The following is a 26,010-nucleotide window of genomic DNA, read 5'->3' on the forward strand; positions in this document are numbered from 1 at the left end:
AGGTGCCAGTTCCTTTAGATTTAAATCTTAGATGCTTTAAATTTTTAACTTATGTTTCAATGCAAAATACATTCTGTAAATTACATCTGTATTTTGAAGTAAAGGATTTCCAACAAACCCTGAATTTAAGTGCTAGGCATCATCAAGTTGTAATTTTTCTTCTGGTTCTTAAATTTTTTTTCCATTTTATTTCCTCCCTGGACTCATTTGCCACCAAGAGTCCTCCTGTTACAGCAGGATGAATTATGCACAGGAATAGTGAGACTCTCTGCATCTCTACCTCACTTGCTTCCATCTCCCTCTTTTCTCTCTGTTCTTTTCCCCACCCACTTCTCAGCATCATTGGATGTCTCAGCTTCATGTCTTATCTATTGAGGCTGCTGGGAACTGATGTTTTGCTCTACCAAGATAGATGAGTTAGTCCAACTTTCAGGTTGGTACTGAAGTATTTAGTCATTAAATGTTAATTTAGAAAACAAGAAGAAACTTGGTTGATTTGGGCTTTGTATTTAATACTTTTGTGCCTCTGTGGACCTAAATCTTCATTTGAATATTGATGTGCCTGATGTCCTCATCTCACCCACCCATTCACCACAATGGCTTGTTTTTCTTCCAGTCTCCTATTTTTCCTGCTTCTCTCTAGCCACGTTCCCGATGCACATGCTATTCTGTCTTTCTTGATCATGGTTGGATCTGCATTTGCTCTTGCATTTATTTGAGATCACCTTTGTCCTTATAGGCAAGGTACAATTGGAAGCTGCTGGCTGTAGATGATCTGCCCTGAGAAATCTTGGTGGCTAGATCTTTTCCGTATGATTTGTAGAACTCTCCACTGGTTTAAGGTGCGAATAAGATCATTCAACAACTAAAATGGAAATTTTAAAGAATGGAAATCACCAAGGAAGGAATATGACTGGAAATATAAATTAAATGACAAAGTTGATTTGGTTATAGGTTTCCCTTTTCAGCTAAATACAAAAACCTAATATTGTGGAATCTCAATCATTCTCTATAAAAGTTCCCCTGGGTGAATAAGGGAAATTAGCAGATAATTAAAATTCTCCAGAAACACTCCTCCCCTCTCTGCTCATATGTGGGATTCACTGATTTGTCAGTTCACAGCTTCTGCACGCATCCATTGGAACTCCAGCTGCTGAACCAGAGATAGCTTGCCAAAAAGCATTCCCTCAACATCAACTGGAGGCTCACCAGCCACAGAGAGGCCAGTGCACTCATCTGCATTGATCCTGTCAGCCATTGCCGCAGAGATCAGTGTTATGGGACTACCCACTTTAAAATCACTGCAGAGGCTAAAACTTTAGGTGTGCTGCTGTACTGATGAGCAGAGTTAAGTACAATGTCTGCTTATTGTGCCACTGATGTTGCATTCAGTGTGTAGCGTACTTATCTGTTGCATGGGGGAAACAAAGAGCCAGTAAGCCAGCTGTTCTACTGCCAGCTGATCTTGCCAATAAGCCAGATCAACAGAGCTGAAAAGTAAAAATACTACTAGGCAGATTCCTGGTGGTCTCCCATTACCTAGAAAATCATTATCGATGATGATGAGAGCTTGGATAACGGAGATCATGCTAAGGGATTGGGAAATTATAAATCTGTAAATAAAAGTTTATAGTTTTTAAATTAAATCTAGAAGTATGTTCTGGAAATTTTAATAAAATTGCAAATAACCTTGTTCCCACATCATCCTCCTTTCTCCCCTGCACAGCATGCTACCCGCCCCCCCCCCAAAAAAAAAAAAATAAAATAAAATTGGGTTTAAACTGCTTTCAGGGCAAGTAGAAGTTTTGGGTGTGAGGCATGAAATGGATAAACAAAGCAGTGCTATTTATTTTATGGCAATTGAAGCTGGGTGCTGATAACTTTAGTGAAACTCCCATGCGCATTGATATCATAGGAATAACCAGGAGTAAAAACAGTTAAGATTTTAATAAACTGTTTCTAATTGGCAAAAGGAAAATAGTGATGTGAGGATGTGTTTTTTTTTTTGCCCAGAAGGTGGTTGGAGTCTGGAATGAACTTCCTGAGAGGGTGGTGGAGGCAGGCTCAATCAAAGTATTCAAAAGGAAATTGGATTGCTATCTGAAAAGAATGAATGTGCAGGGTTACAGGGATAAGGCAGGGGAGTAGGACTATGTAGAATGCTCTTTCAGCGAGCTAGTGCAGAGTCAATGGGCTGAATGGCCACCTCCTGCACTGTAAAGATTCTATGATTCTGTAAAAGACAATTCAAAATTTTATTGAATAAACACTATTTATATATTGGAAAACTTGTACAATTAATGATGAAGGGACTTTGGAAGATGAACAAAAATGGAGCTCGGGGGGGAAAAAAGTGAAAAGCGCAGGTATTTATGTTAGAAAGGTACTAAATTAGTTTTAATTTAATCTTTTGATCAATAATCTATACTTGGCTATCATTGCTATAGGGCAGGACAGAGAATTAGACCTTGAACTTTAATGTAACTTGAAAGAATTGAGATTCAACTATTTAAAATCAGTGTTTCCTTATAGTGCACATTGTGTGGCTCCCAGGGACCCTCCAAGATATTGAGACGAAACAACCCATGTGGACATATTTCTCGCATTCGCTTTTTACAAACCAAATCACTTGGATGAGCAGCTGAAGATAAAAACAACTTCCGGGCTATAGGGAAAGGGCAGGGTAGTGGGATGAGCTATTGCAGAGCTGGTACAGACTCTGGCACAAATGCCCACCACCGGTGCTGTAATCATTCTATGATTCTACAAATCAATACGGTGGAAACAGTGAGGAGGAGGGATCTGGTTCACAGTGACTCAATTAAAGGCTGAATTTCTGTATCAGTTCACAATTTTAACGTGTTTTAAGTTGTAATTGCAGAAGCTAAGAGAGGGAATGATAAAGCACACCAAGCTCACAATCCATTGCATGAAGATTGAGGTGTTTAAAATGATAGAGATTAGATAAGAGAGGTGGAAATTTAAATTAAGCTTATTTAAAATCTGGAAATAAAAATAGTATCGGTAATACTGACTCTGAAGCTGTTGGATTGGATTTTTTTGGAAATATTAATGAATGCCCTCTTAGGGAAGGAAACCTGCTGCCAGTCTGACCTGCATATTGACACCAGTCCCACATCAATGTTTTTCACTCTTAATTGCCCTTTGAAACAGCCTAGAAAGTTAATCAGTGGCATCAAACAACTATCAGCAGTTCAAAAGGTAGAAGCATTGCTACTGTCTCAGGGCAATGAGGGATGGACGTTAAATGCTGTCCTTGTCAGCAGCTCCCATATCCCAGGAACGTAGAATAGATTAAATATTGGGCATCCAGAAGTGAAGTCAGAAAGCATTTAAGTGCTACGGAAATCTGGAACACCACTCCCTCAGACTGTAGATGCTGGGCTGCTTGACAGTTTCAAGACCTCTGACCTTTAAATTTTTTTGATTGGCAAGGGTATCAAGGAATATAAATCAATGGCAGGTCTATGGAGTTGAGGTACAGGTTAGATGCGATTTAATTGAATGGTTAACTAGCTCGAGGGGCCGAATTGCCTATTCCTGTTCATATATTGTGTTGAATGTTTATTTAAAATTTTATAGCTATATAATTAAAAGCTTTGGGTCTGCCATGTGGCAGTAGATTCATAGTGTGAAACACACTGGTTGACATTTTTCTTTACTGAAATATTCTGAATCACAAGTGCTATTGTTGTAAATATTTTAACCCTATCCTAAAAAAACAAATAGCATATTTTTAGATTTCAATTCACCAGGGAGTTTCTGAAGAATGAGCACCAAAGCAGCATGTCTAATCCATGGGAAAACAATTCAAGGTCTTTTGTGATCATCTTGATTTTCCCCATGAACTCCACCAAAGGCTATAACAATTCTAGAGCAAAGCAAATCTCAAATATTACCCATCTTCATTTTCCAGTATCTGCAACTACTTTTCACCTTTGCACAGATCTCACCTCACCTCTTTGAGGGCCTCTTGCTTGCTTTCTGCTGTATTCCTGGAGCTTTGATGCTTGAGCTGTGCGTTAGGTTATAGTATTTTCTGTATTTCCGTATCTATTTGGCGTGGGAGCTCATGTTCACTGTTGCATTTTGCTGCTCACTTGTGCATGTGTGGTGGGCATGTTTTCTTGGTTTCTGTTTTCTAGTCTCGCTCTGGATTACCTGTGAGCAAAGCTGCAGGTGATCATCTAGTATACTGTTAAATTTGTGAAAAGGTGTGATTGACCCCAAGCATTAATCCATAAAATTTAACTGTTCAATAACTAACCCTCTAGTATTTTTCATGAATAGTTTTCAGAGAAAAGTGACCAGAGTTTTCAGGCTTTGTTTAACTGACCTTTTTGTACAGCCATTATCAATATCAAATCATTGAAGAAATATTTTATTATTTTGCAGGGCTATTTGAATATAGTCTGACCACAATGAACATATAATTATTTTGTGCTATGATTTGAATTTGCTCATATTTAAGAGCCCAATTCGGGAGAGTTAAAATAAAAACCCTTCAATTCTTTTGTTTTTAGTGGTATAGAATATTCAGCAGGGAGTCTTAAAAACCTCAATACTGATTTTATTTTTGAAACATAGCACATCATATGTTAAAGAACAGTATAATAAATTTGTAGTACTTATACAAGACTTAAAGAACAAAATGAAAAATTACCTATTTTTTTTAAGAGTAGTCAGAATTGCCTGTTCACACTGTTTCTGTGTGTTGCCAGATGAACCAATTCCCAGGTTGAACGCACAAGCTCAGGCTGCTGAGGATATCCTGGATAAATATAGAAGTGCCATTAAACGAGCTAGCCCCAGTGAAGCAGTTGTCAACGATGAGGTTGCAGGTAGGTCACGTTACTGTTAAGTTTGGTCTAGAAAAAGCCATTTGACTTAATCTACCGTTACTGAAGTAGAAGTTTTCATTCTTTGCCTATATGAGCAAGAGCGGTTGTAGTAGCGCCTCTGTAGTATATTAAAGTTGAACCATTGAGCTGTGTCAGTGGGTCACAATAAAAATTAACTGGTTGTATTGTCATTGTTGTGGGGGAGCCCGTGTATTCCTGCAAAAATGTAGGAAATGTCAAATGGACAGCAGGCATGGAACTGCACTTGACCACCTCCTAGTGGCTAACTTCAGTATGACATTGGCAGACACCTCAAAGCAGCCTGCTGTCTTGGAATAACCTGGAAATTGGAAAAGGATGAAGGAGTGACATGTCTTCAAAAAATAAATTATTGGATCAGCTATTCTGCACCTATGATGAGGCTGATTCTATATAACCACAATTTAAACAACGTTTTATATTGTGTTTTATCAGTAATTGAAAAATGTTTGTAACCTGCTAAAAGATAGCAATATTGTTGAGGCACCATGACTATATTTTTTAAAAATTGAAGTTACTAGCTCCCCTCTGGTTTAGCTGATTAAAACCAGGACTAACATAAGCACACTGACCAGTAAGGTTGCTAGTTCTATTCATCTATACTGTTAGCTCTCAGTGGGTGCAACAGCAGAGCTGACCAGATTGGTTTTAGTCCCACAAGGTTGGGCAGGAGATAAAAAATTTGACCAAGGTTTGCTATGATGTGGCAGATGGTGTGCCAGGCAGACCAAATCCACGAGGGAAACTTGATCCTGTTATCACAACTGTTTTGCAATTTGTATTTATTATGAGATGTGTGCTCTGAATTCAGAAGTAATGAGTCCACTAAGACCTTTAGAGATTTTAAAAATTAAACTAAAATATCTATTAAAGTAAAAGATTTCAAGCATACACATAAGACTACAGTTACTTACTACTATAACAAATCCTAAAATTCCAAATTGACCTAACCCCCAGTTACACTCCCAAATGGTTTTTCCCCAACTTCAGTTTCGTTATTTGGCAGACTTATGCACCAATGGCTGGAGGTTTCATTAAGGCTATTTCACACTCCTGTTAGATCTTACATGGCCTTCTCCCATATGGCCTTTCATTCTCCTTTATGTATGTTTCTCTCTTTTTAATATGTAAGTTTTCTTGCTCCATATGTCTTGGAAACTGTATCTTCCTCATAATATAAAACTTTCATTTGCCAATATTGTCATTAACCTTTGGGAAAAATAAACACACTCCTTAGCCTAGCTTACCTGGTTAGCTGTAAATAGACTAAGATCCCTTTGAAATCCAAATCTCTTCATTTATCTAAAAATGCAAATTCTCTTCACATCTCACATGCTAAGGCAGCATCCATGTTTACTCATTAGCATGTCATGTCATCAGCATGATGATTTAAAGCTTGCAGTGTACTTGACTCCAAATGTAATTAAATCACACTGATGGACCCAGCTATACTTACCCCCATAAAACCTACTTCATAATAAACCAGAAAATTATTATACTTTCGTCATAGGCTACTGTTGCTGTTTGCTATTGAGCAGCCCCTACCAAAAATGGCGTAGACATTGGATGAGCACAGATTAGGCTCAGTTGTGATATCCTAACAAGTAATGTAACATTCCAGCATTCACTGCCTCTTAGATGAAGAATAGCTGCCAGAGGATCACACCACCATAAAATCTTACCACAGAAAAGAGTCAGATGCTTTTAGCAGATGGGGAAAGGAGAAAATGGCTGTACAGTGAGGAAGGGGGAAGAAAACTTGTGATGTTTTAAATGTGATTCAAGTTACTCCTTTCCAATTTATCTTATCACTATTCATGATTAACTGTACTTTTGTGAATAACTCTGCAGGTTGCTAATTCTCTGCTATCTGTAAATTGTTCTATTGCAATCATACATGATTATTTAGATGCTAACGTAAAAGTCTAAAAAATACATTATCACATGCAGTACTACAGTTTTATTTGCAGGTCTGTACCATACCTTCCGCCTGTATTTGTCAGTAACCTCCCAAGTTTAGTCAATTCCATTTATAATTTCATAAAGATGATTGTTTCCAAGTATAATGTGTGATGTTTGCTTTTGTACAGAGACTATTGGAGATGATAGCATGCATGATTCGCCACGTGATGAAACTCTTCAAAACCTTTCAGCTGATGATCTGCCAGATTCTGCTAGTCAGACTGCTCAGACTCAAGACTCCACATTCTCCTTTAGGTAACATTTATTTTAGTCTGCAGTAACAGTTAGCAGCAATGGTTGTTGGGATGGGTCAGTTTTGTTCCGCATAAACTTGTAGACTGCTGCCATCCTTTGTTCCTTCCTACTGTGAAGGAATCAAGCCACTTTGACCCAAGCCTCTGTCATCTGTGAAAAAGTACTCGGGAGAATTACTTCCTTGGACTGCTTCTAGGTGTTTCACTATAGCAGTATGGTTAGGATCAGGAACTCAGTGGAGTAATCAGCTGCAATGTGCTAGGCTGCTTTTCAACCTATTATCAGATACACATCTTCCACATTTGTGAAGATTTAAATTTGGCCAGCATTAATTCTTCATGCCATATTTACTGGGAATATGCAGTTAAAACTTGAGTCTTCAGAGTTTTATGAGAAGTGCATTATTTCAATTGTTTTCTTTCATTAGCTCAGTAATACTCTAAAACCTGCATTTTATTCTTCTAATTAGAGATGCAAAGAAGAAATTGCGAATGGCTCTCTGCTCTGCTGATTCAATTGCATTCCCCCTAGTGAGCCATTCAGCAACAAGAAATGGCCCTCCTGGAGGACCAGATCAAGGAGAATCGGAAGGTAAAGAGTATTTATAGGTTGAGGTAATTTTTAGCTTTTAAAGCTGAATAATCTCTCTGGCATCATTGTATAAACTTGCAATGAATTCAGTAGTTTCTATTTAAGGATAACAAATAACATGATGGAGTTTCAGTTTTGCCATAAGAGACCACAGAGGTGCTTCCAGACTACTGTGATACAAATGTTGGTTTGCATAGCTCCTCCTTGTGTTAATTTGCATAGGGAACTTCACAAGGATTTCACACGCACAATCCTCGTTCCACTAGCATGTCATTTTTCTCATTCTATTCTTATTTCTGTGATCTCCGAATTACTCAAGACTGGCATTTGAATCAGAATGCTCAGCTATTTTGTGATTTCATGTTTCTGTTTGTCAATCATCTCCACAACTATTATAATGACAAGGCTAATTTTTGGACTTTTTTAGACAATGAGATTGTCTGCTTTCTCAAAGTTCAGCTGGCCGAAGCCATCAACTTGCAGGATAAGCAGCTGATGGCTCAGATTCAAGAAACCATGCGCTGTGTTGGCAGATTTGACAGTAGAACCTGCCACAAGTTACTAGCTGCCATTGCTGAGGATTATAGGTAAAACCTTCTGACTGTGATGTTTAGTTAATGGATACTTTAAACTTTAATATTTGGCAAGGGTACTTAAACTTAAAACCTGTCTGCCTGTTCACATGAATATAAAAGATGTCGTAGCACTTTTTGAAAAAAGCAAGGAGCTGTGTCTGCACCTTTGACATTTATCCCTCAACCAACAATAATAAAACAATCAACAGATCATTTATCCCTGTCACATTATGAGATTTATTGGCCAATTTTTCCCCAGAAAGATTTTGAAAAGGAAGTTACTTTTGAATGTATTAAAATATAGTGTGTTCACACAAGTTTTATTTGATGAATGGCACTGGAATGAGTAGAGTTGTTGCTCCTCCGGATCAAGAGGGGTCTGTTGAAGTGGTTCAGACATCTGATAAGGGTGTCCCCTGGTAGGTTTCCGCTGGAGATGTACCGGGCACAGCCCACTGGGCAGAGACCTCAAGGCCGGCCCAGGACATGCTGGAAGGATTACACCTCTCGGCTGGCCTGGGATCACCTAGGAATTCCCCCAGGAGAAGCTGGAATCTGTGGCTGCGGAAAGGTTAGTCTGGTCAGCCCCAGTCAGCTTACTGTTACTGCAACCCTTACCAGGAGAAGTGGTGTGAAAGTGGATGGATGGTTAGCACTGGAATGACTGGTGCTTAAAATTCTAATGAGTGAGCTTTATCATTTTGCCATAGATTATAAGCGGCAAGTAATTTATTAGCTTGTTTTGGTAATCAGTAAGCACCTTACACTCATTATATTGGGAAGCCACTGGTCCCTGATGCTCAATAGGGCATTTTGCAAGCCTTTCCTTGAACTATAATTATCAGTTTACTGCACCTCACATTTGATGTCTGTTACATTTTATAGAATAATTGCCATTGCTATGAGGTGCCAGGCAGACCAATGAGGGAAACTTAGCTATGCTATCACAACTGTTTTGCAATTTGTATTTATTACAAGAAAAGTTGTGCACTGAAATCAGAAGTAATGAGTCCACTAACACCTTTAGAGATTTTAACAGCTAAATTTTTTTAAATTATGAACAAAAGAAAAGATTTCAAGCACATACAAAAGATTGCAGTTACTTAATACTATAACAAACCCCAAAATTCCTAATTAACCTGACTTACCAACTACACACCCCCTTTAAGGCAACAATGCAAAATAGATTTTGAATTTAAATAATCAAGCCAGCAAGTTTATCGCAGCATCCACTCGACAGTGGAATTCCATAGGATTTCCTCCACCTTTGGTTACTGGGTACAGCACACTTCTACTAAAGTGGCTGGAGACTTCCCCAAGGCTATTTTACATGGTCCTCTTAGATGTTACATGGCCCCCAGCATAGCCTTCCATTCCTTTCTTTATGTTTCTCTCTCTTATCTGTAAATTCCATTGTTCGATATGCCTTTGGAAAGTTACTTTACCCAAATATAAAAATCTTTTATGTTGCCAATATGGTCAGTACCTTTGGGGAAAAATACATAGAAGGCTTGGCCTTGCTTATCTTGTTAGTTGTAAACATACTATCATCCCTTTGAAACCGAAACAACTCTTATCTAAAAATGCAAATTTCCTTCACATTTATTCATTAGCATTTCAAATACCTTTTACCCCTAACTTCTTTTGATGATTTCAAGCTTGCAGTCTATCTGACTGCGGTGATTCAATTAAATCACACAGACAGAATCGTACATCTGCTTTACAATAAACCACAATAACAATAAAAAAAGTTAGTTTCATGACACCATTGAATTGATGCAACTTTTAATTGGCAGGATTTTTTGAACTATAAATGTATAATGATTTTGTTCTCTTTGCTGAAGAAAACGAGCTCCATATATTGCTTACTTGACACGGTGTCGTCAGGGGCTTCAGACTACTCAAGCCCACCTTGAAAGACTCTTACAAAGAGTGCTGAGAGACAAAGAGGTTGCCAACAGATATTTCACCACAGTCTGCGTGAGGCTATTGCTTGAAAGCAGGGAAAAGCATATTCTGGAATTTATTAAAGGTAATATACATTCCTTTCATTGGCCACCAGCATTAACCTATGCTTTCAAATTAACTGTTGTTGATGCATGTGCTGTAAATCCGTTCCTTGAATTAGCATGTTGTTCTAACTCAATGAAATTAAACATTCATACAGGTTATGGGCCCCCGGTGACCACATTTGTTTATCCAATAAATGGCTAAGCCATGCAGAGCCTAAGGCCTTGGTAATTATACTGAGTTAACTGATCTCAGTCAGGCAGAAGTGGCATTCGACAATTAAAGAAAGTCTTGCATTTATATATAGCACCTTTCATGACCTCTGAATTTCCCAACGTGTTTTGGTGACCAAAGAAGTGTAGTCAGTTTGCAAACAGCAAGCTCCCACAAACGACTATGTGAAAATGACCAGGTAATATCTCTCTGTGATATTGAATGAGAGAGAAATATTGGCCTGGATACCGGACATAGCTCTGCTGCTCCTCTTCAAAATAGTGCCATGGGATCTTTTATGTTCACTTGAGAGGGCAGTTTAATGTCTCAGCTAACTGTCAAGATTGTCATGAGTACTGACCACTTTGGGAAAGTAATAGAGAGTGACTGATGCGCATGGCGTCATATCTCAGTTGGGGGTGAAACATGGCAATCTCCCAGGACATTAGAGAATGGTTGGGTTGGGATCGATGCTAGGTAAGACGGTGTTCAGTCAAAATACTCCAGCCACCAAGATGGTGGGGTAGGCTTGATGGACAAGCTGATCTTTTTTCCTGTATGCCAATTTTGTACAATAGCAATCTACAGAATCTACATCTCAGTATATTTTAGAAATATTTTCTTCATATTTCAGTTATTCAGATCATTGTTGTGCTGCATTAAATCAATACTTCCAATTAATACTAATATAAGAAAATATCTTCAGAGATTTTGCTGTTGAAGCAGAAGGTTGAGATAAATTGTTTTCTGTTTTAAAAAAAAACATGCGTTTGCTGTCCACTAGAAAGCTGATACGTGTCAAGATTGGATTTGGATTAGTTTCTTTTAAGACCTGAATCTGTTCAAATATTATTTAAAATAGGTCAGCAGTCTGGCTGCATGCTACTGATGGTTCTTGGAGCTCAATGAAGGAGTGTATTTATTCAAATCTATCAGGATATTGTGACTTCATTTCCCTCAGTTGTGCTTTCTCTGCTGACAGTATGTCATGTGTTTATTCCCACGAGTAAATCCAGAACACTAGTCTGAAGATCTGTAAAATGCTTTCATGCCTATCTCAGATCTCTTATGGTGGCCAGCCTGAACACTATTATTTACTAACCTTATCAGTGTATTATTTGCAGTTGCAAAACCAAACCTTAATTGTAATAGCTGTATAACCATTTGGTGTTGGTAATCAATATTTTCTAATTAATAAGAAAACATAAGGTTTTCAGTAATTTTAGAATTTTGAGATGAATGAAAAGTGGTAAATTCCCTTTTGACAAAATCATTTTGTGTGGTTAGAAACCTACCAAAAATTAACTACAGAGACATTTGTAATAATTGGAAATTATCTTAATTTTGAAAAATCCTATGAGATTTTTGACAAATTCTAATGAATGCAAAATACCAATGCAAGGAAGTTAGATAATTTAATTCAGAATGATAAGTTCAAATTGAAAACTACTTCTGTATTTCAGCTTGAAAATCTCCCTGCTTCCAAGTATTTAAGCTGTAGCTCCCTCTTGATAATCTAGCCTTTGTGGATAAAGGCATTCTAACTTTGTAGCATTAATTCATTCAGATCAGAAGCACCCACACTAAGTTAGCTAATTTGGCTTGTGCAAAAGTTGGGTAGTATATTTGGCCTCAGTTTGCTGGGCTAGGAAGGAGAAAGATTAACTATTCTTGATTGTTAACCATTGACCCTTGCTGTGAAGTTTGCCGGCAGCAGGCCTAAACAAAATCTGGATCTTGATGGAAAATAACCTATCAAAACTCTCTGTTTTGCCTCTCACATGAATGAAGCAAGGCACTGGAGGATAGCCACTGCCTTCAAAATGATAACCCAGCAAAAGCCAGCACCTTCAGAAGAGTAAGGGTGAAAATGACGAGGGAAATCGTTTCAATATGAATCTTTGTAAAAACAATGAACTTGTTTGTACACTGGTTGATTTAGCTGCACTATTCTTGTTTGTGTAGATTTTCAGAATCTCACTGCAGCAGATGACAAAACTGCCTTAGTAGAAGAATTCCTGCAGTCGTTGTATGGAGCTATGGCACAAGATGTTATCTGGCAGAGTGCCAGTGAAGAACAGCTCCAGGATGCACAGATGGCAATCGAACGTAGTGTTATGAACCGCATTTTCAAACTTGCCTTCTACCCCAATCAGGATGGTGACATTTTACGTGACCAGTAAGTAACAATATATAATGGTGTGCACAATTTTGAAAATAGCACTTAAACAAAGATATTTAGTTGTAGCATTTTTTATGAAGATGTTGCTGAACCCCTGATAATCATGCCATGCTTCTTGATTGTTTTGTGAGCCACAGAAGAACAATAATAAAACTGCTCAACAGGGAAAGAAAATAGGTGTCTCAGTAGATGTTAAAGGGCTATTCTTCTTGGTGATGCAGAACCAAAAGTTTGTGTTATCTATGCTCACCTCTGCCCTTAATTCATAACCAGTGGAATTATAATGCACTCTGGTCTGGCAGTGTCTGTGGAGAGAGAAACAGAATTAATGTTTCAGGTTGTGACCTATCTTTCAGGTCATAACCTTTCTGATGAAAGGTCACAGCCTGAAACATTAATTCTGTTTCTCTCTCCACAGACGCTGCCGTAACCTGCTGAGCATTTCCAGCATTTTCTGTTTTTATTTGGCTTTTTAATTGAGGTACTGCAGTTTTGTTGATGCTTAGCTTATTTTTGTGACTAAGGTTCGGAAAAAGTTGGTGCTTATCTGTATGTCACTGATATCAATTATACTCTTAATGAAGCAAAACATAAAGTAAAATACTGCAGGTGCTGGAAATGTGCTCCATTTAATGTGAATGAAATGCAATGGAGCGCTTGACCATTGTAGCAAAAAGTACCACCAAGTCGGTGCTGCTTTTCAAAAAAAAAATGAACGCGCAAAGCCTAGTGGAGCCTGGATGCCATCAGAGTGAAGAAGTACTTTGAGTTCAAATGTGTATAATGGCTTGGGAGGACATGGGTTTAGGCAAGGATTGAATTTGCAGGGATACCATGTAGCTTAGGCATTTTCCAAGAGGCAGAAATCTCAGGTTGAGTCAAACTACAAAGTTGCCAGATCAAAAACGGAAAGAAATCTGAGACCATTGCAGTGGGGAGAGAGAACATTGATGTCACAGATATCTTTAGTGCCTTTGTAGAATACAGCAAACAGCTTTTACGTTCTTCTTCTTCCACACGGATGTGATTGCAATTCAAAGCAACCAGTTGTATATGGAGAACTTCAAGATGTGACAAATTGCTGTATAAATGCAAACTCTTTCTTTGCCTTGGCTGTTCTGTACTTAACAGTTGAGGAGCTGAACTAATCTGGATTTCAGAACGCTCTTCATACCTAAAGTTTATTGTGTGTTTTTATTATGTTCTTGAGAGTTTGGAATGGCTTAAACTAGGAAGGTGACACAATTCTCCTGTGACCGTTATAATATATACTGATGTAATTTCCTTTGATGTATTACAGGTGGGAGAAGCTATCATACTATCACCTTTGCAAATAAATGGCAGGCTTCTGTGATTCATTGATAAATGCTGCATTGTAAAGTCCAGCTATTTCATAGAAATAGTCTATCCTATGTATTTTGGTTGGTAACCTGTAATATAGGTTTGGCAGATTAGGATAAAAGCAAATTACAGCATTGTGTCTTCGACATTGTTCTAGCCGTAAGCTCTAGAATTTCTTCTCCAAATCTGTCCGCCTCTTCAACTCCTCCTTTAGGACCTTACATAGAAAATAGGAACAAGAGAAGGCCATTCGGCCCTTCAAGCCTGCTCCGCCATCCATTATGATCATGGCTGATCATCCAACTCAATAGCATGCTCCCGCTTTCTCCCCATACCCTTTGATCCCTTTCGCCCCAAGAGCTATATCTAACTCCTTCTTGAAAACATACAATGTTTTGGCCTCAACTGTTTTCTGTGGTAGCAAATTCCACAGGTTCACCACTCTCGGGGTGAAGAAATTTCTCCTCATCTCAGTCCTAAATGGTCCACCCCATATCCTCACACTGTGAATCCTGGTTCTGGACTCCCCCACCATCGGGAACATCCTTCCTGCATCCACCCTGTCTAGTCCTGTTAGAATTTTATAGGTTTCTATGAGATCCCCCCTCATTCTTCTGAACTCCAGCGAATATAATCCTAACCGACTCAATCTTTCCTCATATGTCAGTCCTGCCATCCCAGGAATCAGTCTGGTGAACCTTCGCTGCACTCCCTCTATAACAAGAACATCCTTCCTCATAAGGAAACCAAAACTGTACACACGATTCCAGGTGTGGTCTCAACAAGGCCCTGTATAATTGCAGCAAGACATCCCTGCTCCCGTACGCGAATCCTCTGGCTATGAAGGCCAACATACCATTTGCCTTCTTTACCGCCTGCTGCATCTGCATGCTTACCTTCAGCGACTGGTGTACGAGGACACCCAGGTCTCGTTGCACATTCCCCTCTCTCAATTTATAGCCATTTAGATAATAATCTGCCTTCCTGTTTTTGCTACCAAAGTGGATAACCTCACATTTATCCACATTATACTGCATCTGCCATGCATTTGCCCACTCACTCAGCTTGTCCAAATCACACTGAAGCATTTCTGCATCCTCCTCACAGCTCATCCTCCCACCCAGCTTTGTGTCAGTTGCAAATTTGGAGATATTACATTTAGTTCCCTCATCTAAATCATTAAATATATTGTGAATAGCTGGGGCCCCAACACCGATCCCTGCGGTACCCCACTTGTCACTGCCTGCCATTCGGAAAAAAAAACATTTATTCCTACTCTTTGTTTCCTGTCTGCCAACCAGTTTTCTATCCATCTCAATACACTACCCCCAATCCCATGTGCTTTAATTTTACACGCTAATCTCTTATGTGGGATTTTGTCGAAAGCCTTCTGAAAGTCCAAATAAATCACATCCACTGGCACCCCCTCATCAACTCTACTCATTACATCCCCTCAAAATTCCAGTAGATTTGTCAAGCATGATTTCCCTTTTATAAATCCATGCTGACTCTGTCTGATTCTGCCACTGTTTTCCAAGTGCTCAGTTATTAAATCTTTTATAATGGACTCTAGAATTTTTCCCACTACCGACGTCAGGCTGACTGGTCTATAATTCCCTGTTTTCTCTCTACCTCCCTTTTTAAATAATGGGGTTACATTAGCTACCCTCCAATCTGTGGGAACTGTCCCAGAGTCTGTAGAATCTTGGAAGATGACCACCAATGCATCCACTATTTCTAGGTCCACTTCCTTAAATACGCTGGGATGTAGATTATCAGGCCCTGGGGATTTATCGGCTTTCAATCCTATCGATTTCCCCAACACCATTTCCCTACTAATACTGATTTCTTTCGGTCCCTCCCTCTCACTAAACCCTGTGTTCCCCAACATTTCTGGTATGTTATTAGTGTCCTCCTTTGTGAAAACAGAACCAAAGTATGTATTTAGTTGGTCAGCCATTTCTTTGTTCCCCATTATAAATTCCCCTGTTTCTGACTGTAAGGGATCTACGTTTGTATTCACCAATCTTTTTCTCTTCACATACCTATAGAAACTTTTACAGTCAGTTTTAATGTTCCCTGCAAGCTTACTCTCGTACTCTATTTTCCCCTTCTTAATCAATCCCTTGGCCCTCCTTTGCTGAATTCTGAAGTGCTCCCAATCCTCAGGTCTGTTGTGTTTTCTGGCCAATTTGTATGCTTGGATCCTTGGATTCCTTGGATCTAGTACTATCTCTAATTTCCCTTGTAAGCCATGGTTTGGCCACTTTTCCTACTTTACTTTTGCGCCAGACAGGAATAAACAATTGTTGCAGTTCACCCATGCACTCTTTGAACATTTGCCATTGCCTATCCACCGTCATCCCTTTAAGTAATGTTTCCCAATTCATCATAGCCAACTCATGCCTCATATCATCATAGTTTCCTTTATTAAAACTCAGGATCCGAGTCTCAGAATCAACTACGTCACTCTCCATGTTGATGAAGAATTCTATCATATTATTGTCGCTCATCCCCAAGGGGCCTCGCACAACTAGATTGCCAATTATTTCTTTCTCATTACACAATACCCGGTCTAGGATGGCCTGTTCGTTAGTTGGTTCCTCAACGTATTGGTCTAGAAAACCATCCCGTATACACTCCAGGAATTCTTCCTCTACGGTATTGTTACTAATTTGATTTGCCCAATCTATATGCAGATTAAAGTCACCCATAATTACAGATATTCCTTTATTGTATGCACCTCTAATTTCATGTTTAATGCCATTCCCAACATCACCACTACAGTTTTGGGGTCTATACACAACCCCCACTAACGTTTTTTGCCCCTTAGTGTTTCTCAGCTCTACCCATACAGATTCCACATCGTCGGAGCTAATATCTTTCCTCGCTATTGCATTAATTTCCTCTTTAACCAGCAATGCAACTCCACCACCTTTTTTTTGTCTGTCCTTCCTAAATACTGAATATCCAAGGATGTTCAGTTCCCATCCCTGGTCACCCTGCAGCCATGTCTCCATAATCCTGACTATATCATACCTGTTTACATCTATTTACGCGGTTAATTCATCCACTTTATTGCAAATTAAGGTTTGTCTTTTTAACATTACTCGTCCCATTCCCACTATTTTTCACTGAGGCCCTGTTTGATTCTTGCCCTTGATTGCTCTGCCTGCCACTTTTCTTATTCCCCTTTCTGTCATTTATTCTTGCCCTTGACTCCCCCTCCTCCGACTCCTTGCATAGGTTCCCATCCCCCTGCCATTTTAGTTTAAACCCTCCCCAATCATTCTAGCAAATATTTCCCCGAGGACATCAGTTGCGGTCCTGCCCAGGTGTAATTTGTCCGGTTTGTACTGGTCCCACCTCCCCCAGAACCGGTCCCAATGTCCCAGGAATCTGAAATCCTCCCCCTCACACCATCTCTTCAGCCACGTATTCATCCGATATATCCTGCTATTTCTCCTCTGACTAGTACATGGCCTTCCTTAAAATCCACCTCTTTGACTAAACATTTAATTGTCCTTCCTGATGTCTCTTTTGCTTCAGTGTCAGTTTTTCTCTAACTGTGCTTCTGAGAAGTACCTTGAGATGTTTTCCACCTTAAAGGTACTATATAAATGCAAGTTGTTATTGTTTCAGCAATTTAAGTTACATTTTAACTCTTTACACTGACTAAAAGTTAGCTTTTTTTTTTCCAGGCTTTTCTATGAGCATATTCAGCGCCTGTGTAAAGTTGTCAGTGCAAATCACCGGGCACTTCAAATTCCAGAGGTAATAACAATACCTAAATTTACTTAGGTTACTGTTCTTCTCGTTTTGTTGAATGATGCTTTGTTGTGTTAGACAACTATGCAAGAGGGTTTTGAGAATAGTACTTTTAAATGCTGATGGAACATAAGCATTTATGGATGCAAAGTCAGTGGACACATCTGAATTACGCACAGATGCGTGTCTAACTAATGCTTCACATTGGTAGAGCCAAAATGAAACTTGGAAGTGCAACCTGGTAGAATGGAGGATTTATGCTCTGACTCACTGCATCATGGATTAGTATAATCGGGTTGTCCAAACAATAGTTTCCCATATGATTTAGTATGGACAGAGATTATTCCGTCCATGTGTCTCTTAAGCACCCCTGAGCAGTTGACATAAGAGTTGCAGAAGTTTATGCACATTGGAGTAGTGTGTAGAACAGGAAAGTGTATTGTTGCAAAATCGTCCATTCTAATAATGAACAAGATTCCTCTGTTGCATAAGAAGTAGGAGCAGGAAAGATCTTACAGCATGTTCTGACAATCAGTGCAATTGTGGCTGATTTTGGCCTCAACTCCCCATTCCTGCCTGCTCCCCATATCCCTTGATACCCTGAGACACCAAAAATCTGTTTGTTGGGCTGGGTTTGTTCATGGTGACTAAGCCTAAGGGCCAATCTTAATGAGCTTTGACAAAACCAGAGATTTAAAATGCAGTCAAAATGATAGTTATATTTTTTAGGCTTTAACTGATTATTTACTTGTTCTTTTACTTTGTTTAATAAAAATCTTAATTTGTTGCCTCTTTTAACCAATCGGTTGAGAAAGCTATGACTGAATATTTGCTGTCAGTCCCTCTCAACAAAAGTCCTTAGGTGCATTTATAGTGGTGAACAGTTAGCTCTTTCCTCTTTTGGAGAGGTTTCCTTGGAGTCTGAAACCATCAGTGTTTTCTTTTTTGCTCCTGTCCTGATTACTGTTCTCAGCTGAGCATGTCCTGCTCTCAAATCTCAGTTTCGTTCTGATGCCAAAACTAGAAAGTGAGGGAGAGACACCGGTGAGGGTGATTCGGTCTCTGCTTGTTTCCCTTCCCTTCTCCCGCTTTCTCTTCCCATGACTGACATTGCAATTTCAAACGTAGGGCATAAAGGAAGTAAATCCACATCGTAGCTGCTTCATTGTGCTCTGTGATGTTTGAGTCAAGTGGACTTAATGATTGGATAGTCCTAGAGATCCCAACTGATAGACAGACAGTTGTGTTCTGATACCTCGTGGTCTACCATTCTTTTTCCCCATTATTGCCAATCGTTTAAAAAACCCACCTGGTTCACTAATGTCTTTTAGGGAAGGAAATCTGCCATCCTTACCTGGTCCGGCCTCCAAGTGACTCCAGACCCACAGCAATGTGGTTGACTTTTAAGTGCCCTCTGAACTAGGGAAACTCAGGATGGGTAATAAATGCTGGCCTGGCCAGTGACGCCCACATCCCATGAACAAATAATTTTTAAAAAATTCTTACTGATTTTCACCACTTTCTTGCTCTGAAGGTGTTCAATCTTTGGAGTAACATTTCAATAAATGCAAGTATCTCTCGCCATTGAGAACAGACAGCTCGAAACAGGTGAAGGTCTAGGACAGAATCTTCATGACTTTTCCCTCTCCTCTCCTTAGAATTCTTACCCCCACAAAAAAGTCTGTAGAGGGAGACAAGCCCTCACAGACCTTTCTAACACTAAAATAGAGTGTACCATCCTGTGCTTTAGTTTACACACAACTCCTGAAGCTTTGTCCATTGCAGTCTGATATTTTGCAATTCTTTTGTGCAATCCTTTGGAAGCCTGCGCTCTGGAGCTGCTGAGACACCTATTGAATGAAGTCTGTTGAGGCATTTCTATAACAGGCAATAAAATGAGGCAACCACTTTGAAATTTTCTCTGCACTACACAAATATCCCTCTGCGCTACACAAATATGTTTCTGTTAATAGGTTGCAGTAGCCTTAATCTTTTTTATTAATATTACCTGCTTTTCAGATATTATCTATATAAACTGCAAATTAATCCTTTTCTTTCTAAGAAAAGTAAGACTTGTGGTGAGAATGTGATATTGTGTAAGTGACACTTCTTTGTGTCTTCATTTCAGGTGTATTTGAAAGAAGCTCCATGGCCATCTGCACAGTCAGAGGTTCGAACAATCAATGCATACAAGACCCCAAGAGATAAGGTTCAGTGTATCCTGCGAATGTGCTCCACCATAATGAATCTGTTAAGCCTGGCCAATGAGGACTCAGTCCCTGGGGCAGATGACTTTGTTCCTGTTCTTGTGTTTGTCCTTATCAAGGTGAGCCATCAGATGAATATCAATTCTGTACGGCAATGCATTTATAATACAACCACTCCAAACTGTCACTGGCGTTTTCATCTCAAAAAAACCAAGCAGAGGATGCAACCTTCTGCTAAGTTACTGAAAATTACTCTGGCCATGTAAACCCAATTGCTTTGTAATTTACCATTTTATATATTTAAAATATTTTCTGATAAGTTGTATGAAGCATATCTTTTATTATGTGTTTTATTTACATCGCCCTTGATCTGTTTGTTTTTCGGTGAATGATAGGCAGCAGCCCTGTTAAGTTTATCTTAAAAGTCGACCCACGGAATTGTTGGAATAACTAAACCTTAAACCAAAGATGGTTAAAAATGTTCATGAAAGGAAAGGTGCTTTCTCTGTGCAAAAACAAAGCTGCTCAATCCAATGCAAATTTATATTTTGGAATAAGAATATTATCTGCCATTAGGTTATTGTTTTAATGTATTTTGAAGAAGAGTCAGTGTCATTAACTCCTGTGGGATTCTGCGGTGCTAATGACAGCTTCTTTAGGCTAATTGGCACTGCTAGACAATGCAATTTGCTTGCTAGAGATAATGTACTTCAGGTGGTATAAAGCACCTTTAATCTAATTGAAACATTCCAAATGCTTTTTATATATTTAGATTCCCATGAAGCATAAGTTAGGACATGAGTATTGAATGAAAAGTAATATATTGTGCATGACTCTTTTTCTCCCTCCTGATTTTTGTAAGCTTTTAATTCATCTCTTCTTTTGTACCTTTAGGCTAACCCACCCTGCCTGCTGTCCACTGTTCAGTACATAAATAATTTCTATGCTAGCCGGCTCGGTGGAGAAGAATCCTATTGGTGGATGCAGTTCACAGCAGCAGTTGAATTCATTAAAACCATTGATGATCGCAAGTGATGCAGAACACCACCTGCATGACAGACTGTTAGGAAAAGTGAAAAGATTTACACCAACTGTTTGTGGGAGGGCATCTGAAGACTGAATCCTCTCCTCTTGTATAATAGATGTACATAGTGTGGAGGCATTTAAAAAAAAAACTAGATTCAGTGGGTCTTTACCAAAATTAACAATCAGATTTACTAACAGGTCTTTATATATTTCTGTCGTATAAAGTCAACAGGTTAGCAATGCAAAAAGGGACCATACTTTTTCAGGTATTTCAAAAATTTGTTGGTGTACTGTAGGAAAATGACACTTCTCCCCTACACTAACCTGAATTTTGAACTGAGGCCTCAAGTGCAGAGGTGATTTCACCCCCCCCCTCGGTAAATTTATAACCAGTCAATGGTAGCTTTTTTTTTTCCACATGAAAGTAATATTTGTTTGATTGTTGAGAGTGCCCAGGTCAAACCTGGGGGTGGGGGGGAAACCTGTATGTGCATTTGATCAAATAATCATGCCTTCCCTGAAAGAAATTTACTGACGATATACCAACGTGTCAGAACCCGAGGTAAAGAATCCACAATTGCAGTTTATCATTTTATCTGAAAAAGTTACCCTCTCGCGTTGCTTTAATATATTTTTTGACCCTGCTGCTGTTATTATTTCCAAAGTTTGGACTTCTCTTAGGCCAGGGTATCATACCTAATGTTGCAGCCTTATTGGCATATGTTTGAATTAAGTGTTAGCATTTAACCAACCTGTTAGTAAAGTGGCATAGGACTGTATTCGTTTTAGTTGCTGGGGTTATCTTTATAAAAATAATCCAGATAATGATGCTTTTCTGGAGGTGTTTTTACATGGAGAGCTGTTTCATTTGGATTGAGAAACTGCAGAGTCTGTTTGCTGGCCCTCAACACTATGCAGTTCTTAAACTGGTTCCTTTTTCTGTGGCACAATCATAGACCCAGGAAAAAGCGGATCTGAGATTTTGCTTTCTGAATAAGGGATCCAGTTTCAGTAGGGGAAATACAGAGAATTGATTTGTGGACACTGCTCTCTCCACTTAAAACAAGCTATGAAACAAGTGCAAATTAATGGTGAAATGTTGACCTCCCAATCAGAAAGCTGCAGTTGAATTCCAGCCTTGACTGCCATTCGAGCTCCTCTGCCCTCCAGATTTTTTTTCCCTGTGCAATCGGAAGGGGTGCAAGGACCTTTCATACCTACAGAAGCACCCTTTCCAACCCCTGGACCACAGAGTTGCACTAATCTCCATGAAGAAGTTCGCAACCTTGACTCTCTCGGCTAAAACAGGAAGTGAGATCTGACAGATATGAAAACGAGAGAGGTGGAAGAGGGAAGATTAATCCAGATCACTTCAATACCTTATAGTAGCTGAGACTTCCAGTTGACAGCAGTGCCTTTGTCAACAGCAAGAGCTAAAATTTAAAAGACATCGTGAATGGACAGCCATACATGGCTCAGTTTTACATCACCTTTATGGAACCATTTTTAATAAACATAATCAGAAGGCATTGGGACTTGGTTTTTCCAAGAACAGTTTCCAGTTCAAAGTTCAAAACTGAATTGAGTCAGATTGTTAGGATATATAAATGATAAGATATGAGGATTTAAATTATTATATTTTAAGGAATGTTATGAATGGCTTACAAAAAGGTAGAATTAAATAATGGCAGCTCCAATAAGTTAAGTTTCATTATAAGACTGAATTGCTGTGTTTTTTCTTTATATTAAAAAGGGAGCATTATTCTGGGTCGAAGAACAGTAATTTTAATGTAAATTCACCTGACTGTTCATATATTTTTTAGAAAATAAAGTAACTCGAGCGAAGATGGTCTCCATTGTGCTGATCCAAAGCCAGCCTAAAGTAAACCTATCGTATTGGGCCTTTAGGGCAGCATAGAGCACCTAAGCTGGATTGCTTCTGAGTCTGTATGTTGCTAGCTATTGCAGACTGGACTTGGCATTTTTTCCTGATCTTGGAACCAGAGACCCAGTCCCATTCTTTTATTTTTAATGGTGCTGTTGCATTTTGGGTTTGGCATCCAGGATCAGGAATGATGCTACTTCCTGCTGACCAAAATGATAGCTCGCTGAAGGAAAACATGTTAGATACATCACCTATCACAAACCTCTGGGGAACTTGTGTCAGGCTGCTTTATAATTCAGAATATCTCCTCCCAAGGAAGGAAGCTGTTTTTAAAAAAAAAAGTACTTTCCCTTCATCCCCAAAGAGTGACGGTCTCCCATAACCATTGTTGCGATTCTCACACTAGAATTATTGGATTCCACAATGTTTCATCAAGTTAATTATCTGAATTGAAAAAAAACTTGCAAAATGTATAAAAATGTTCTAACTGTATGTGTAGTTAATGTGGGAGTAGATATTTCAGTGTGTCAGCCTTAAGTAAATGACCTTATTCTGCCATATTGCAAAGCACTGTCCTGATTATTCAACATTTCAACGAAATCAATCTCCTCACCAACAGAACTAAGATTCATTTAACAAGATCTAAGTTGCTATAAACTTTTTGGAACCTATCTGCAATAAATAGAAAGATCGCGTAATGGCCTGCATACTTCAATATGGCAATAGATGTGTCTGAAGATTTGATGGTATATATGGTCTACAGTGACAAAGCCATATATCTAGGAAATAAAATCTATCTACCTGATTACAGCCATAAGATTTTTTTCAAATGTGTTTTTGCTTACAAAAACAACTTTCATCCAACCCTACAGACAATAGGTGATCACTATTCAGAGTTGTATCGAATTACCAAAAGTAAGTTTAACTTTATTTTTGCTCAATGTAATTAGGTTTGAATTTTTGGGTAGTTAAATGTCTTGCTAATATGTACTAGGTAACACTATGAGGATACATGATCAATTATATATTATCTCTGGATACTGCGAATCTTGGGTTATTCACTTTGGATTCTGAATTCCATATACTGGTGCGCTGGTCAGCCGGATGATGTTGAAAACTGGAAGAAGTAGATATATTACTTGTGAGGTATCAATGCAGTTACCATTATATGTAGCTGTGAGATACCTTACTTGATCACCCGAACAAAAAAATGCCAGTTTTAAGCAATTTGCTGCAAAAATACTTTACAGATCAGCAACTTGAGACACCGATTCAGAAGGGAATTGTTTTTCAGAACTAAAAGATCCTCTTGACCTACTCGATGTCATCTAACCTCAGTGTTTCCCTAGTGTCACAGACCAATCAGTGCCTTGCAGCTCCAGAACTTCTGGATCACTGGGGCACACTTCAGATAGTACAGACTTTGTAAACTGTAGTGCTGGGGCCCTTGGGGAGGTGGAGGGAAGCTGTGTCTGAAAGTGTGCTCATCTCTGCTAAAGACTAATTGCCTCTCATTGATAATTGGCTGGACTCAAGAATCTGTACTTGTTTTGTAGTTGCACTTTTGAATAATTTTTAGTATTATAATGAAATTTATTCATATTTGAGAAATAAGGTTTTTAGTTTTCCTTACCATAAAGAGTAAATTTTGATTTAGAACAGAAGAAGATTCTAAATGTACACAATTTGAAGTTTAGGGATTGGGATTTATTTATTTTATAATTAGACTTCTTGTGAAAATGGAAATTGCAACTATTTATTTTTAACATGCTTTCTTTGCAAACATTCATTCTAAATTGCCTTTTTGTTTTAATATTTGGGGTTTGGTCTGATAATGTTCAAGCCTTTAGTACTTTTTTTTTCTTTGCAGCTTGTATTTGAGTCATTAATTATACCCCCTGAGACTTTGCTTTGAAATATAGGGAAGCTGCCACTTATAAATTACTTGAACAAGGACACAAAACTTGCAACTACTTTAATCATTTAAAAAAAAGTATACTGACATGCATATAGACCCAGAAAGCACATTCATAAGGACCAAACAGCAGCAGCATATACCATCATATCAGTGATATCCTGAAACAGCAGGAATGAACAAGCAATGCTTTATTGCAGTTAGCAGTTCAGAACATGGATGGGACTGTTATACTTAAATTAACCTAAGGTAACTTAATACTGTGTTCTGTTTGTTAACTGCATCACCTGTATTACTGCCTCTCTTTGGAACTGTTAGAACCTTTACAAACTTAAGTTAATGAGCTTGCACAATCTTGCACACGGGAAAAATGTATACTGTCTTTAATGAGATTAATGTAATATATCATTCTATGCTGATTAAAGGGAGCAGTTTATCCCATTGCTTGTGTCTGCTGGTGAATTTGGTGGTTACCATGTAGAATTGATTTTGAATTCTCTTTGCATGCAATATGGGTGGATTTCAAATTGTACAGCACAATGACATCACACGTATGAATGTACTGTACAGTGTTTAAAATTAATCAAATCAGCTTTTAACTGCAAATCAAGCTGGACGTAAGTGAATGATTTAAGATTTAACTTCAGGTTTACAGGACCAAACCTGTAAAATGTCTAAGAACTTCAGACATAAATTGTAATGTACAATACAGTTGAAACCTTAACAGCAACAGTAGGAGCAGTAATGCAGTGGTGCTCAATCTAAATCAATGAATGGAACAAATCTAGTTTACAGATGTGGTTGAATAAGACCAGAATAAACGGTCTACTGTACTGGCATGTGTGTCAGGGATTGCTGATTTTACGTTTATTGCATCATTCCCCACGCACTTGTTCCTTATTCAGTCAGACGATGGAGGTGCTAAATGGAGTCAGGCTATTTCCCTGGAGAAAAGGAGGAAAAACGTGAATGAACGATAACTTGCATTGTTGCTTTTGTCTACCACTTTGCAATTGTCTCAAGGTCGGAAGAGACCAAGACTGCTATCAGATGGCTTGCTTTTCTTTTTCGTTCAGCGTGGGGATACTTTCAGAAAAATGGGCTCAGCATTTACTGCTTCACAGCCATTGCAATTTTTCACCAATTCTGAATTTGCATTCTTTGTGTAGTCTACAGCTT

General features: G+C 38.7%; 1 protein-coding gene across 9 annotated transcripts in view; it reads left to right on the plus strand.

The window, feature by feature from the left end:
• The window catches only part of gapvd1 (GTPase activating protein and VPS9 domains 1), a 133,501-nt gene extending 108,229 nt beyond the window's left edge, over nucleotides 1-25,272 (plus strand). For all 9 annotated transcript variants that reach the window (XM_078549896.1, XM_078549902.1, XM_078549904.1 and 6 more), the window contains 9 exons: nucleotides 4,743-4,862; nucleotides 6,992-7,118; nucleotides 7,588-7,709; nucleotides 8,137-8,296; nucleotides 10,129-10,316; nucleotides 12,473-12,686; nucleotides 17,732-17,804; nucleotides 19,927-20,124; nucleotides 20,900-25,272. In XM_078549896.1, coding sequence (XP_078406022.1) covers nucleotides 4,743-4,862; nucleotides 6,992-7,118; nucleotides 7,588-7,709; nucleotides 8,137-8,296; nucleotides 10,129-10,316; nucleotides 12,473-12,686; nucleotides 17,732-17,804; nucleotides 19,927-20,124; nucleotides 20,900-21,040 — 1,343 coding nt within the window. In that variant the 3' untranslated portion in view covers nucleotides 21,041-25,272. The remainder of the gene's footprint in view (nucleotides 1-4,742; nucleotides 4,863-6,991; nucleotides 7,119-7,587; nucleotides 7,710-8,136; nucleotides 8,297-10,128; nucleotides 10,317-12,472; nucleotides 12,687-17,731; nucleotides 17,805-19,926; nucleotides 20,125-20,899) is intronic.
• The last annotated feature ends 738 nt before the right edge of the window (nucleotides 25,273-26,010 follow it).

The sequence above is a fragment of the Cetorhinus maximus genome, chromosome 10, assembly GCF_964194155.1.
Source record: "Cetorhinus maximus chromosome 10, sCetMax3.hap1.1, whole genome shotgun sequence".
Classification (NCBI taxonomy): Eukaryota; Metazoa; Chordata; class Chondrichthyes; order Lamniformes; family Cetorhinidae; genus Cetorhinus; species Cetorhinus maximus.